Source organism: Copadichromis virginalis, linkage group LG6 (genome assembly GCF_057382275.1).
Source record: "Copadichromis virginalis isolate Kocher_CV1m ecotype Utaka linkage group LG6, C_Virginalis_male_GT1.1, whole genome shotgun sequence".
NCBI lineage: Eukaryota > Metazoa > Chordata > Actinopteri > Cichliformes > Cichlidae > Copadichromis > Copadichromis virginalis.
In genome coordinates this window covers 26,961,675-26,977,262 of record NC_140623.1, presented here as the reverse complement: position 1 = coordinate 26,977,262, position 15,588 = coordinate 26,961,675, and the positions used below count along the sequence as shown (strand labels likewise).

General features: G+C 42.4%; 1 protein-coding gene across 3 annotated transcripts in view; it reads right to left on the bottom strand.

Moving 5' to 3' along the window:
• Positions 1-2,380: 2,380 nt before the first annotated feature.
• The window catches only part of mast1a (microtubule associated serine/threonine kinase 1a), an 80,796-nt gene continuing 67,588 nt past the window's right edge, over positions 2,381-15,588 (bottom strand). For all 3 annotated transcript variants that reach the window (XM_085459556.1, XM_085459558.1, XM_085459559.1), the window contains 10 exons: positions 15,357-15,479; positions 15,115-15,224; positions 10,501-10,664; positions 9,000-9,244; positions 8,574-8,831; positions 8,248-8,480; positions 7,717-7,839; positions 7,453-7,589; positions 6,674-6,861; positions 2,381-6,585 (listed from right to left, as the gene is read on the bottom strand). In XM_085459556.1, coding sequence (XP_085315682.1) covers positions 4,919-6,585; positions 6,674-6,861; positions 7,453-7,589; positions 7,717-7,839; positions 8,248-8,480; positions 8,574-8,831; positions 9,000-9,244; positions 10,501-10,664; positions 15,115-15,224; positions 15,357-15,479 — 3,248 coding nt within the window. In that variant the 3' untranslated portion in view covers positions 2,381-4,918. The remainder of the gene's footprint in view (positions 6,586-6,673; positions 6,862-7,452; positions 7,590-7,716; positions 7,840-8,247; positions 8,481-8,573; positions 8,832-8,999; positions 9,245-10,500; positions 10,665-15,114; positions 15,225-15,356; positions 15,480-15,588) is intronic.

The window sequence follows — 15,588 nt, the reverse complement described above, 5'->3', positions numbered from 1 at the left end:
TACACCAGGATGATGGTCACAACTGATTATGTGAGAAAGAAGAGGAACCATCATGGAATGATAAGCCTGTGCAGGGAACCCTGCGGGACTTCTTAATACAGACAGACAAACTAGTGATGGCTAACCAACTGGACATAGTAGTGGTGGATACGCAGAGGAAGACAGTCATAGTGGAAGATGCAGCTGTACCAAGTGAAAGCAACATGAGGGAGAAGAAACATCAGGAGCTCAAGAAATACCAAGGGCTAAGAGAGGAGCTAGAAAAGATGTGTAGGGTGAAGGCAACAGTGGTGACTGTGGTAATCCGATGACTGCCAAACAGGGGAAGTGGCTCCAGCAGATCCCATAAACGATATTCGAGAGCTCCGTCCAGAGCAGTGCACTGTGCAGGACTCTCAAGCCCCCAGGGCTTTGGTAGAAGACTCAAGCTTTAAGGATAAAGAAGGGTAAGTAACTTTATACTATATACTTATAACATATATTTTTAACCTGTCATCCTATCCCTGGCATCCTCCTGTGTCACACCAATCCTCTGCATGTCCTCAATCACTGCATCCAATCTTTTCTGTGGTCTTTTTCTCCTGCTCTCAAGCTCAATATTCAACATTGTTTGTCCAGTATATTCACTTACCCTCTGCTGTACATCGAACCATTTCAGTCTTGCCTCTTTAACTTTCTCTTGAAACCCCTCAGCCTAATTTGTCCCTCTGACATACTCATTTCTAATCTTGTCCATATCAGTAACTCTTAATGAAAATCTTCTCTGCCTCCTGTCTTTTGTCAGCATCACTGTCTTCAAACCATACATCATAGCACACACCACTACCATCTTTTAAATGAGTAATATATTAACAGACCTGTCATATGTCTTCAAATACATATGGATACATTTTCATGTAAAAATAAATTACCTCCAAGCATTTGATTTTCAGGGGTTAGACTGATGGTTATAACATTGCTTAATTAATTAGCTATGAAAGTAATAATTTATTGCACCTGTACAGCTGCACAGCTGTTATAGGGCAAACTGCAGACAGGTTGCCAGTTTACTGTATCACAGAACGGTAGACCACTTAACCTCACATGCATGTCTTTGGACTATGAGAGAAAGTCAGACTACCCACAGAGAACATGCATCTCTACACAGAAAAGGCCCCAGCTGGCCTGGTTAAGTCAGACCCAGGGCTTTCTCATTGTGAAGCAACAGGACTAACCACTGTACCACCATGATGCCCTAGTTCAAGCACACTATTTTGATTTAATTTATCCTTATTCTAAGAAAAGAATTCAGTGCGAATATGCACAAGTAGTGCAAGTATTTGTTTAGTTCCGTCTTAACACGGCTTCACGTGTGGAGGTTACACATACATCAGCCCTAGACTTGGTCCCTAAGGTTAACTGGTGATTCCAAACTGACTGTAGGCTCAGATGTCAGTGTGTGGTTGTCTGTCTCTGTAGTGGCTCACAGCTTGTACAAGGTGTGCCTTTTTTCTTGCTCTGTACCAGCTAGGAAATTCTCCAGCCTCCCTGCAACTCCAAAAGTAGGAGAAAACAGATGGGCCTTAGACACTTAAAGGATGTGAATGTTTTCTCCACTAGTCAATGACAGTTTTGTTGACAGAAGATTCCAATCCATTTTATTTTGTTAATAAATGCAGCTAACTGTAATCTTGATAGTCTTGGTAGGATCAGAGGCCTTTTCATTTGCAAAGGAATCAGCTTCATAAACCTTTTCACAGCTGGAGAAACACAGAGATAACTAATAACATTAACTATGACTTTATTCCAGAGATTATAGCGCTGCAGCAGCTGTGAAAGGTTATTAGCTACACCTGTCTTTGACGGCTCTAAATGCTCTAAAAGAAGGTCTATTTTTTAAAAATGATTCATATTTGCCCCTTGGTAACACCCTTTCATAAAGTAGGACACTGAAGTCAGAATTAACAACACCCACCAAGCTCTCCTATTAGTAACAGCTACGATGACATGAACATCTTTTTTCAGGTGTAAAGAACTTATTAATAATTACCTGCACGCTGTAGCCAGAGGTGTGCTTACTGTGATAAATGCTGCTGTGGGATTAGAGGTTAAAGCCAAAAAAGAGTGAGATCCTGCAAGTTTTGGAACAAAAACTGAATTTTATTCCACGTACTGCACTTCAGGTGTCTGCATTTAGGTCACACCTATCACAAACAAAAATGCCGCAGTGGTACAACTAAATACACTTCGAGTGAACAGAGAAATGTGGAATGTTTTTATACTTATCAGACTTTTGTGTTCATTTGTAGAATCCACATTGTATACAGGATAGTAACTTACAAACAATATCATCAACTCAAGATTTTTTTTCTTTCAAATAAAGTGCATTTCTACTTCTCTGTCAACCACGGAAAGAAAAAGACATTTTAAAACATGTATTATAGACACCACTGATCAGCAAAAGGCCTGAATTTTGATACAATAACTGCAGGAGTTTGTTTTCTTAATCGGGTGATTTGAGATGACCTGATGACTCCTTTATTACATCAAGGTATAAAAGAACTCCTTGCTGTGAATATAAGACAGTATATTTAAAAACGTAACTATTCACAAAGATATAATTAACAGTCACAACGGAAAATTAATAATTCATGTTTCAAGTGTTCATTTTATAATTACTGCAAATATTTTGTCATTAGAACTTTAAATGCATATTTGGTAACCGTATGGCTAACAACAACCATCAAATCAGTGCTCTGCACTTCATCAAGGAAACACTCACTCCAATAGATTATGATATTTCAAATATTTGATATTGATGCTAACCACTGGAGGGCAGTAGAGTAGTGTGTCAAATGGGAAAAGAAATCCCTGCCAAGCATGTAAGGCATGGGATATGTTTTCATATTCATGAATGGTTATGTGAAAAAACTGCTGCCAACACAGCAGAGATCAGCCTCCTGGTTTGTAGCTCTATGCAGTCTTAAGCTCATTGTTGCGGATTTCCAGGCAGATACAACAATGTAAAGCAACAAGCGGCTGCTCTTCGTTAAACTGTACACTGAACACCCAGTCGGAAGTGACCGAGACAAACTTTCACTAGATATGTTGTGCAGATGAACCACTTGTTTGAGGTTTGGAGGTAAAAGTACATTTTAATCCGTGAACTTCTGCATTGGTGTCAGATTTACATGCTGTTGTTGGCTGAATCAGTTTCCCTTTTATGTTTTTAGAACCTTGAATATCTACAAAAAATCTAATCACTGGCAGAAAGTGACAATTAACAATCACATCTGGATTAATCTGTTTAGCCACCTACTCTCACACATGGATTTGCATAAGATTATGTACACTGGATAGTCATGAATTACAAGAAAGTGACTATGACCAATGAGAGAGGAACATCTTTTTGTGTGTGTGTGTGTCTCCTGTGAACATTTCCCAGCATTCCTGCTGAGATCACTGACAAACACTTTTATCTGTACGTTGCACAGCAAAATGTGAGGATTATATTAATCAGTCTGGACAAGCTAACTTGTAAGTACCTAAATACAAAGTCATTCTGATTACACTGTAGATAGCCTGGTTTAAAGAGAACGGGCTCGATGTGATATTCCATGTATGCACAAACCCTACTTTTGCTATAGAGCCCTTTAACAAGTAGATTATAGTATGCTACATCCATGACTGCCTGCTTTTTCAGATTTGACTGAAAACAACACACGGGGTTCACTGCATATGTGCATAATACATTTTTCTATGCCTTAACATGCTATAGTCTCCCAAGCAACCTTCACTGTGCCGGTTTGATTTGTTGGGGAAGGATTTCCTTCCTGCTTAAAAAATAAAATAATACTTTAACTGTTACTGGATCCTGACTGCTCATTTTGAGGAGAATTTTCATGCCAATGACCCTCGCTGAGTCTGCCGAGTCTTTGAACAGACACAAACATGGTCACACGCTTCTTAATCCACTCATAAACACACTTGTGTCCTAATTCGTGTGACCACAGGCGTATGGATTTAAATGCATGAAAATCAGCTGCTGACACGGCTGCTTCCTGTGGCGATGTGCGAGTGTGTGTTTGCGAATGTGGCAGCAGCCAGAGATGGAGTGAAGAAAAGGGCTGCGGTAGCCCATCCTGCGAAGGAGAGATAAGCGCCGAGGTCTGACGTTCTTGCTTTCCTCTGTGGCCTTCAAGAACCACCAGAAATTGTCCCAGGGTAGCTAAACGCACATGCGCTTGCACACACAAACACACACACACAAAATCCCCTACGACAGAGATTGCGAGACTGTGCTCGCTGTGACGTCCACTGACAGAGTGCCTGCTTTGGCTTCGTCTGACCGTTTAACTCAGGAAAGTAAACTGCTGGATGATGAATAAAGAGCTCAATTATCTTCTTACTCAGTAACTGTTTGATGTGTCAACTTTGATTTGACTGTTTCACTGCTTTGGTTGACGAGCAGTAAAAAAAAAAAAAAACCAAAATCAAAAAAAACCCAAAACAAAAAAAGGGCTGGCTGAAAGAAAAAATAGAGTGACTGGATTTGGTATTCACAGTATTCAGCATGTTTTGATCTGTAAAGCACTTTTTGACCATCTTGTACCTATTACACATGTACAGTACAAACCATGTGACATGCATTCACACAGACTCACATATACATCTGATAAAGTGTTTCACATTACATTTAGAGTCCTCTTATTAAAGTATTTATAATAGAAAATCAACAGTTAATGCACCTTTACAGTAGATCTTTTACTCCTGGTTTTAGGTTAGATTCAGTCAGTGATTGGAATCAATAAATAACATTTTATACTCTTAAACTGGAATGTACATTGGTTTTAAGTGCTAGTCTTCTGTTGCATTGTCCAAAAAAGGCATCTTCTTTTTTTTTCTTTTTACTAAAGTCCCATTTAGGGACTCCATGAGGTCACATTTTCGGCAGGCTGCTACCTGTTGCCTTCTCTAGCGGTGAACCAGCAGGACTCTGGGTCACCACTGCAGCCCCAACAACCACTCGACCTCCAGCTGGAGAGTCAGACTTTCCCACTGTGCCTCCCTGTTTTTCCTCTGCTGCTTTAGACTGCTGCTCTTTGCTCTTGGCCCCCTCTTGAGAGCCGAGCTTGATCGGCCCGAGGACGTTTTTGGCCACAGTGGTCAGCTGGCTGACGAAGCTTGTCTTGTCACCAGGGGAGACAGGCCGTGACTTACAGAGGGAAGGTCCACAGAGGGAGGGGGTTACCGCGGTTGGGGAAGGAGAAGGAGAGGGTGAGTGCTCCTCCACCACCTCCAGACGACATTTGTCCTCCCAGTCGAGTGATCCCCGGTAGCAGTTGACAGCCCCGAGTCCCTGCCTTACTTTGGCCAGTGACAGCGCCTGCCCATGCGGGGGAACGACAGGAGGGAGGACCCGAGCTGGTAGTTTGGGGCTTTTGGAGCCAAGGTCTGGTGTCCTTGTGTCACTGCTGTCAGTCCCCATCTTTCTCAGGGCGTCTCCAACTCCTGATGGTTTAAAGGTTTTGCTCAGAGGACCTCCTGTCACTGTTGTGATGATGCCAGCGGACTTATCTGGAGCAGAAACAGAGCTTTTGCTGTAGGCAGCTCCAGGAAGACCACACCGGCTCTTGTTGTCTCCTTCCTGCTTTGATTCAGGTCTGCCCCCTAGCTGCTGCTCCTGTGGATGTTTACTGTTAGAAAACAGACTTTTGGCTATCTTGGAGTCTAGCTGTTTTGGAGACATGTCCGCCTGACTCTGGGTGAACTTCTCAGGCCCCTTGTGAGCACCTAAACCCCCTGTTGTTTTGGTAGGTGTGCTAGGGGTTATAGCTTTAGTAGTTCCTGCACTTAGTACAGAGCTTTGTGAGTTCAAAGGCTGCTCACTTGCATGAGGTTTTCTTCCTAAGGATGACTGCGATCCTGTCCCAGCCTCCTTCTCCCTCTCCACTCCTCTCTCTTTCTCTTCCCTCTCCCTTCCAGCCAGTAGTGTTTCCCTGCTCAGTGGTGACTCCTGTCTCCCTAGTCTCCTCGCTGGCTTCAGCACACCAGTCTCTGGGGAAGTTGAGGATGAGGGTAGAGGGGGAGGATTAGGAGGCAAATTTTCCCCTTCTGTCTCCAGCAGGCTCTGGAGCCCAAGCTCGCAGAGGAAGGCGTCCTTGCGGTACTCAGAGTGCTGCACCTCAAGGCTGTGTTTCCTCAGTGGACCCCCCAGCCCTCCTGTAGAGCTTGACTGGGTTAGAGGTGAGCCGAGCTTCTCTGCTGACTGCACGCGTTTGAGGAGAGGTGATCGCGGAGGCTCGGCACTCTTGGGCCTGGGACGTACCACCGGCGGGGAAGAGTGGAGCTTGGCAGGGAAAGACTGGGTTGTGTTGGAGCTCCCTACAGTGTGACCTGGTAAAGGTGGAGGTGAAGACTGGGTGGGGGAGGGCGTGTGAGCCAACGGGGACAGTGGAATATTACCGGCAGACTTACAACGGGCAGACCGATACTGGCGATGGAGTTTCGGGGAGAGGCCGTGCAGTGAGCTGGGTCTCATGTGCTGTGAGGGAGCCGGGGAGTTTGGAGTGCTGGATGCTGCAGAGCTGCTCTGAGAGGACGCACCTGCAGAGAGCAGAAAAGATGAGTGAAGCTGTCAAAACCCCCAAGGAAGTAAAATTAATTTGTGCACTGTTTATTTTCAGTGTCCTACCCAAGTATGAGGGCTCAGGGGTGGAGCGATAGCCCTGAGTTGGAGACCGTGCAGACAGGCTGTGAGTTGGGGAGCCGGGAAGACTCTCACTGGAGGACAGAGAGCGATTCAGGGAGGACAAGCTGCGGCTGGTGTGCAGGAGATTGGACTGTTTTGTGATCTTGCGGAACAAGGAGCTACGCTTCTTACTGCGGGATAGAGAAGAGAATAATTAAAGAAGGAAGGAAGGTCTGAATTGGGAACAAAGATAACCGACAGTAATTTACAGTATTTATTAACTTCGTTTAAAAGCACAGTACTGATGGGTTTGCAAGTAATGCGTACTAGCTACATACAGTACACTGAGTATTTTAAACTGTTGCTAAGCATTTCTCAAAAACACTGCACAATTTTGCATTAATTCTCTATTATTTTAATCATATCAGACTCAGGGCGATGTGCTGCTCTACAGTGTTTTGACAAATTTCCTGTCATTGCTGCATTCAAGATAGCTTTGACCTTAAGCAGTTACTGACTTCGAAGTCTTGTTATAGTCTCCGAAGATATTTTTTTTTGTAGTACATTAAAATAAACAGAAATCAGGTTCTGCTTTAAATGTATAATGTGTACCTCAGCCACAAAACTGTTATAATCAATAAAGCAAAACACGTAAAGCTCTTCAGTTAGTAAGGCTAACTCTTCTTTGGTCTATAGCCATTATAATAATGAAAAATATGTTATTGAGGCGAGAGTTCAGCTGAGTCGTTGTATAAGTGCAGTGTAGCAGCTACTTGTCCTACTTGTCCTGGCTGTCTTTGCCCATCGTCCTCTTGTTTCGCCGGGCCATCTTGCACTTGTAGCTGGCCTTACGAGCAGGGCCCACTTTAATGGAGGTGTTCTCAAAAGGTGTGGTTGTCACCGTCACCTTGTTGCCACTCTGCACAGAAGAGCAATAATAATTTCCGCACTGACAAGCCCATTTACATAAAGCCTTCTCTTGAAATTGAAAGCTGGTTATTTATATTGCCAGCGTGGAACAACTGAGAATAAATAAGCCTGCTGACCTTGAGGATGAGCTCCACTACTTCAGTGTGGACCAGACCGTGGACGGGCTCCCCGTTGACATGAGTGATGAGGTCACCAGCACAAAGGCCAGCTTCCTGGGCGGGGCCACCGTCCTCCACATGCTGCCAAAACGCAAAAAATATTCAAGTTTGCGGAAGGGGGAAAATCACCTCCATGTAAACAGAATGCTCATGTTGTGATTCTCACTGGTAAATCTCAAGACAAGACAAATATTTTCAGATCAGATTATGTAGCATATTTGTGTATGGTGAGATTAGAAAAGTGGCTCTAACGTTCAACAGCAGTGATCTTGTTATGTCCCTATTGTCCAGCTTTACCGCCGTCCTAATCCTGCTCTGCATTCTAAGTGCTTCCCTTCAGTTTAATCCCCTTTTTTAAATTATTGATTCCTATTTAATGGCAGCTCCACTTCTAAAAGCACACTCACAAATCAAAACACAGGCCATCCCTCTTTGCGTGAGGTTATGGAGTTCAGCTACAACATTAATACATGTCTGAGAGTTTCTTACCCAAACAATGTGATGTACGCTGTAGATATCACTGTCTCCAATGTAGACTCTGATGGCTCTGAGAGTAAAGCCATATTTCTTTCCGGAGCGGTGGATGGTAATGGGGGAGCGCAGCACACTGACTGCTGGGAAAAAGTCTCTGCTGGGTGAAGAGTCGCGTGACGAAGGGTTGGAGGAGAAAGAGTGGGGCGACATGGGACTGGCCAGCGGGGAGAAGCCGCCATGCTGCTCCACTAAAAGCAAGGAGACGGTAAAGAGGAGAAATAAGTATGACGTATCAGTAGTATTATTAAATGTTTCATTGTCTCTTTCCTTGCCCTTCTTACCTGACGGTATGATAACAGACAGGGCCGTGGCAGAGGCTGATTTAATGACCTTGTTGCCTGCTCTGGAGTTTCGCTTCTCTCCCTCACCAGACAAATGCTGATGGCGTGCCCTCCGGAGGACCAAGTCATTTGTTGCTCGTGGCCCCAGAGGGTCATACAGAGGAGTCATCACATCCCGGCCGGTTGCTGCAGGACCTGGGGATAATGTGGTGATGGCTGTGGTAATGCCCGGTGTCTCTCCTGGCCTTGGAGATTTGTCTGTGAGCACACAAATTAATAACAATGTTAAAAATGACTCAGCTGACTCAACAGTAGCCATCTTATAGGCAAAACCTCTTTTGCTTTCTCTATCTGCTCTAAAATCTGTCACTTTCTCTCCTTGCAAACATTTCACTATCTTTGAGGCTTTCCCGCCTGCTGACACACCTGCCCCATTGATCTCCTTCAGACTGTTCCTTTGCTCCAGCAGGCTCGGTGAGGGGACAGTAGTCCCGTCCAGCGAAGTGCCACGGACCTTCATGTAGTTCTGGCGGGACAGGAATTCGGACTCGCCCTCTAGAGGTGAGGCAAAACGATGCGTGTCCATCAGAGCTGAGAAGCGTCGTCGGGCACCAAGAGGAGGGCTCGCATCACCTTCTGTGTAGAGGGACTCTGAACAGGACAGGCGCTTCCTGTAAGAGAAGGATGCAGTCAGAGAAGGTAATGGCACAAATTTCTCTGCAACCACGCAAGTGACTGTCTGCTCTAACAGTGCAGCAATGACTATTACAGCCCTACAGAACCTGTGTGGGTGTGTTTTGCTTTTCCTTCCCTGCTTTTGGTAATTACCATTCTACAAAAATTCAGCCGATGGGAATGTCTATGATTCTAGACTAGGAATAATAAAAACTCACAATTTAAGAAATATGACAAAAAGTCTGAGACGATACTTTTTTAAAAAATTTCTAAGGAAAACATTTCTTTCTAGTTAATGAACCACATCACTTCACTTTGCATTTGAATTAGCAGTAATTAAACACCAGTGATTTTTTTTAGCAGAGAAAGACAGGACACAATCAGATCATGTATTTTTTATTATTTTTCTAATTAAATCATAATTAAATAATGAGCTGTAAGAAAAAACACTTGGCTGAAGAGAGAGATGATACAGATAATGTCCATTTGTTTTGGCTGGGGAGAAAATATGTAAGGTAATAAATAATGAGTCTCTTGATTTTCTATTATGGAGACAGAACCTATCAGTTATTTCCTTTCACGTGTGAATACAGAGTGATTTCAATCCCGACAAACAGCCTGAGGTGAAATGGAGACATGAGAAGTAATGGAAATCTGTTTCCTGTGTATGCAAACCACAGTATGAAGGAATTAGATCTCACAATGAGAGTAAATTTTCCATTTATGCGAGCTACAAACTAAAATGATTGATGCAAGCTAATTAGAGGTCTTTAGTTTTCAATATTAAGATTGAGGCAGGCGTTTCCTGTAACAGACGAAGAGCTAATAAGCTGTGTCTGTTAGGAACTGAAACAGCTTCAGAATCGAGGGTACAAGTATCATTGAACCACTTGCACTCAAACTAATGAAATGGAATAAAACTAATGAATCTGTTGAACAGAAACATATGAGGCACCAATCAAACTCGGCTCTCCTCCTTCAGACTGGGTGGATCTGATGCTGTTTTTGTCTCAAAGTGAGTGCAAATCCTCACACAAAGATCTTTTTATACAACGAGTGTCAGAACTGGTGTGAGTGAGATGGAAATAAAACTCCAGACAAACTGAAATAAGTGAGGCTGCCAAAAGGAAAAAACCTTCAGGGAATCACCTCATGAACATCCTCATACGTTGCTTAGGTGTAAAGAACACCCCTCCTTACTGTGTCACACCTACAATAAACTGAACCTTATTCAGTGCTGCCCACCACTCACATCTCAGGGGATCCAGTCCTCCAGCTCTTGTCCCTCATGCTGAAGCTGCCCATGCTCTCTCTCTTCGTTACCTTGTCCTCCCGTGGGCCCTTGTGTTCCCGACGGGACACGGAGCACGTAGCTTTCTGTTCCAGCTGAGAAAGATGCTCCATGCTGCTGTACACCTGCAGCGGGACACAGTCAGATCGATGAGCATTTGGTCTGTTGGCTTTGATTAATAGCTCAGGAGAAATGTTGCTTTTGAGTTGGAGTTGCAGATATACATTCTGTGTGAATTTGTTTCAGACACATGCCTTTATTTCAACAATTACTGGTGATATGATGGTTTTTATTATTCAGTTCAGGTGGAGATAGAGTGTTTTTGGCATAGACTGTAGATAAAAGTCTGTGACATCAACCAAAGCTTGATGTCATTTTTTTCCCCTGAAACCAGCAACTTCACAAAGCTGCCCAGCCTAAAACGCACACTGCTTTATCATCTATTTTACTCTAATTGGTAACATAACTTACAAAATTAGTAGCATGCAGTATTCAGTATGATTGTCAAGACTGAAGTCTCTTCAGGAAGGTATTTATGAGGTTATAGATTAAGCGAGTGCATAGTTTGCATAGCTTTCCTATAGAAAACTATGTAATCCCACTTCAGTTTCCTTTGAGCCACGTCCCCATTTGACCTGGAAACTCAATCTTTTCAGTCTATAGTTTCTGGTAGCAACCTGGCATAAAATACACAAATAAATGGACTGGTACTATCATTGACACCTTTTGTCTCGTTGTGCTTTAGACTACAAGTGTCATTTGGCCAACCACCGAGTGCACCTATACGCACTTTTATCTAACGTTGACCGATGGATTGGTAAGAACTTCAGTTTCCGTATCTCGCCCCAAAATATTTTAGCACATGGACAGGAGGAGCCAGCGATACTTCTGATTAGAAGGCAACCCGCTGCATTGCCTGAGCTACAGCCAACCAGTGGGGAAGATGTCAGATTCCTTAAATTTCACCAGCTTTTGCACTTCAGTTTATTTTTACAGGTCTGCTTATGTATGAAAGTTGCATAAAGGATAGAGCCAGCAGTATAACAAATAAAATAATCAGATTTTCACCAAACGTCTGTAGCTCACTCATAATCACTGCCTGAGGCTACATCCAGTGCTGTATAACACACCTGAATCCCCAAGCAAACTGTGGTCGCACTGCAATTTCAGTTATAGGAGATAAAACCGCCCGCCATGAGTCTGAAATGCCAAATCGATGGAGGACTTGTTAATGGAGCATCTCGGTCCAGGTTTTAGCTTTCAATGTGGTCTGCCAGCTCAAAATGTGTGCAGACCATTAAAAAAAAGATTGTACTCTTTTAGATGATTCAGCCTTTAAAACATGCATATATGCCTCCTTAGGAAGCCTCTAACAGCTCAGGTTTGCAATTTCTGTGGAAAATTATGTGTCACAGTCTGGCCAAAATACTTTAAGAGTCTGATAAGGAGAACATTATGAGCTGTTAAATTTTAGGACATTCTGGCAGTCGTAATTTTCACTATTGGCAGCTTCAATTCAAAAATACAAATTTCCACCTTGGCTTTTGCAGATATGTGAGTGAGCAAGACTGGAGAAAATGTCCATTTGGAATTTATTAACCAGTTTGCTTTGATGCAAGTCTGTGTGCATTATGTAATCATGGCAAATGGTTACTGTGCTATATAATCAGTGGGGTTTTAATCGTGGGAACACTGTGCATCTAAAAGTAAAATGCAGTTAACTCATTTGCCTAACATATGTTTGAGAGTAGAAGGAGGCATAAATCTTTGGGAGCATTGTGTCAGGAAGGCCCACCTAGGGTAAAAAAATAAAGTGGATCTCTCAGCTGCCTGTTTTTAGAAGATATTGTAGAAATATTACAATATCACTAATCTATGAATTTAAGTACAGTATTTTTGGGGGGGGGTTTTATTATCAAATTAAGTGGTTAAGAAGCTTTGCACTACTGTAAAGACACTCCCAGCAGCATGAATGTTTTCTCTGCATGCAAGTGAGTATTAACGTACCACAAGGACATGTGCATAATTCAATTGTAAGGCCTTTATTATGTGCAGAGTAACACAGGAAAGCTAAGCTGTGTGGGGGAGGACAAGAACTGAGCTGTGTTAAGGAAAGCCTGAAGAATATTCTGCAGTGCACCATGGAAACAAGTATCAGCTGAAGACTGAGCTATCGGCTTAGCAGGAAAAACAATGTTAACAGCTACAAACAATTTCTTAGCTTCATGCATTCCTTCATTTGTTAAATGCACCACAGTCATTTAGCAGCAGTTTCTTCTGTTTTATCATCTAGTTTTATCTTTGTCTGTTAGTGGTTCAAGATGATCAAGACAATACAGCACTATGTAAAACCCCTAATTTTGCTTCAAAGGAGTCAGATTTTCTTGTATTTTTAAAGTGATCATCAGCAACAGTTCTCCAGGCGTTCTGAAGGTACTTAAAGTCATTAAGCTCATTTACAGTCATTCACTCTCAGTCCAGTCCTACCTGATACTTTTTTTCATTTAACTCTATGAATCCCCTTAACTCTATAAATCACTCAAACATTAAAAGACACCTAATTCAAGGGAACAACCAGTGTTGTGTCTACAAATAACAGGCAACTTAACTTAGCAAAGAATCAATTTTACGCTGTACCTTCAGGCACTTCGATACTAGCAGTATGTCGTAAAAATTGATAATTTCTTTAGTTGAATATGAAAAATGACAGCGCTAGCAGAGTTTGATAGGCATAAAATAGCATTTTTGCGACTGGAAAAAAATCCAGCAAAGATCTGACACAGGACCTGAGAGATGCATCTGGCTCTTCAGTTATCCAACCTACTGTTTGCTGAAGCCTCATCAAAAATGGTCTCAGTGGAAAAGTGTCTGTCAACAAGCCCATTTTTAGAGAAGGGAAACAGGAAGAAAAGGCTGAGGACTGAAAATCAGTGTGATGAATTAAAAATTACATTCAAACTGTTTTCAGTATGTAAGGAGGAAGTTTGGAGAGAGGTGTCCAAAGACCACCTTGTGCCATACAGCATGCTATTTAAACTTCCCCTAACTAAGACCCTTATTCAAGTGACCTAACTGTGTTGATGCACATTCATTTTGATTCTTGTTTCAGCCAGAATGCTGATCCATGGATAACTGGCTGCTCACTGCAGCCTCCATGCCCGGACACACCTGCAAATGCTCCTCGGCTTCTGGACAAATCCCCTGCCAAATATAAGTGCTTGTTAAAATTGAAGCTTGAGATTTTACTGGGGCACTTGTCCCAAAAAAGGGGTCTAGCAACACTGATGTATGAGGTGACACATGATATTCTGTTATAGCATGCAGAAAAAAGATTAATGAGTGTCACCGAACCTACTTTAAAAGTGTGCTGGTCTAAGTTTTGCATTCACGCCCTTGTTGGTTGCAGAACGACATTACAATACTAATTAAATTGTTCTTGAATTTCTTGGATAATGATCTAATAGCTCGGTGTCACAGTGTCTGGGTTTTGTCTTATTTTGAGTTTGGAAACCTTGCTAATCAGTAATCACTTCCTTGTGTATAAACATTCCTGTCTTCCTTTTAGTCTTTATCTGACAATCTGCTTTCCCTCCTGCATGCTCCGAGTAAGGTTCCTTGTTCCCGTGCTCATAGTCTGGTGTGGACAATGTCAGAAAGCTTTCAAATAAAATACCAAAGTTTGTCTCACTCTCAGTCCAAATGTCAGAGATTTATCTTTAGGGCTACACAAGTAAGAGAGAAGTACCCAGTCTTCACACCAAGTCAAACCAGCAGACTTTTGCTTATCTAAGCCACTTAACTAATAATTAAAGTAGTTTATGATTAAATTATCATTATTAATAATGATATTTCTACAGCAGTACATTAAATTAGTGTAATAGTGTATTTGCCACAGATCTTGTCGTTTCAGGGTGCTTGACAGATGTCTCTGTTCACGTGCAATACCTGTAAAAGTCTGCCAAACAGCCTTGCAACGCTAACTGTAACGTTATTTTAAATTTAACTGAAATTGGGATTTCATTGAGGCACTTTCTGTTTCTAAGCAGGGGTGGACGGAGCAAATGGAGGGAAGGCAGAGCGAGTTAGACAAAGAGATATGAAAAGACAGCATGAGGTGAGAAAATCCCATCAGAGAGAGAAAGTGTGACAGAAGAGGGAGTCACAGATCAGAATTGGAGGAGCCAAGCAGAAAGTGTGAATGTGAAAACAAATATAGTTAAAAAGATGTCTGGATCATAACACATCTGTAGATAGGAACAGCAAAAAATGTAGTGTGAGGAATTAGAAAAATAGCAGGTGGAAGACCCTGACTGTCTTAAAATAGAAAGAGAAAAGAGCATCAGTGATGATGGCGGAGTGAGTCCAATTAGAGTTATTAGCAGCAGACATGAGACCTGGTCCGACCTCCAGATGCTACACTATGTACAGGATGACCTACTTTTATATAAAAATCTTGTCTCTTCACTCATTTAATCCTGTCCGATGTCTGTGTGACAAAATGTGACAGAGTGAGGAAAAAAAAAGTAAAAGTGACTGAGACAGATTTAAAAAAGTGAGAGGCAAAGTCAGACAGACCTTGCTGAAGCGAGGAGAGCAGGATGAGAACTGTCTGATCTCCACTGGCTCATCGTCATTGGTGTCATCCTCGTCGTACGTATTGATGTGGTGATAACGATCGGAGCGAGCTGGCAGACACAAGAGAGAGAGAGGCAGAGAAGATAAAATGTGATTTTCCGGCTGGGGTTGTGTCAGAACATCTTTAAATAACCCATGAACCTAATATTAATGTCATTTCACATAAATCTAGACACACGTACTATCAAAGTAGCTTGTGTCCTCCTCTGACTCCAGGTGAGGGATGAACTCTGCCTTCTGTCTCAGCAAACTGTTCCAGTCCAGCTCACTGAAGAAGGAGTGCTGCTTTACCTCAAATGCGCCCCCTGGTGGTGGGGGTGCAAACAACATTAATTGTTACCCTCATCCAAAAATAAAGATGAATGAGATGAATAGTCTTTCAAGAACAAATGTAAAATATATTGCAGAATGCCA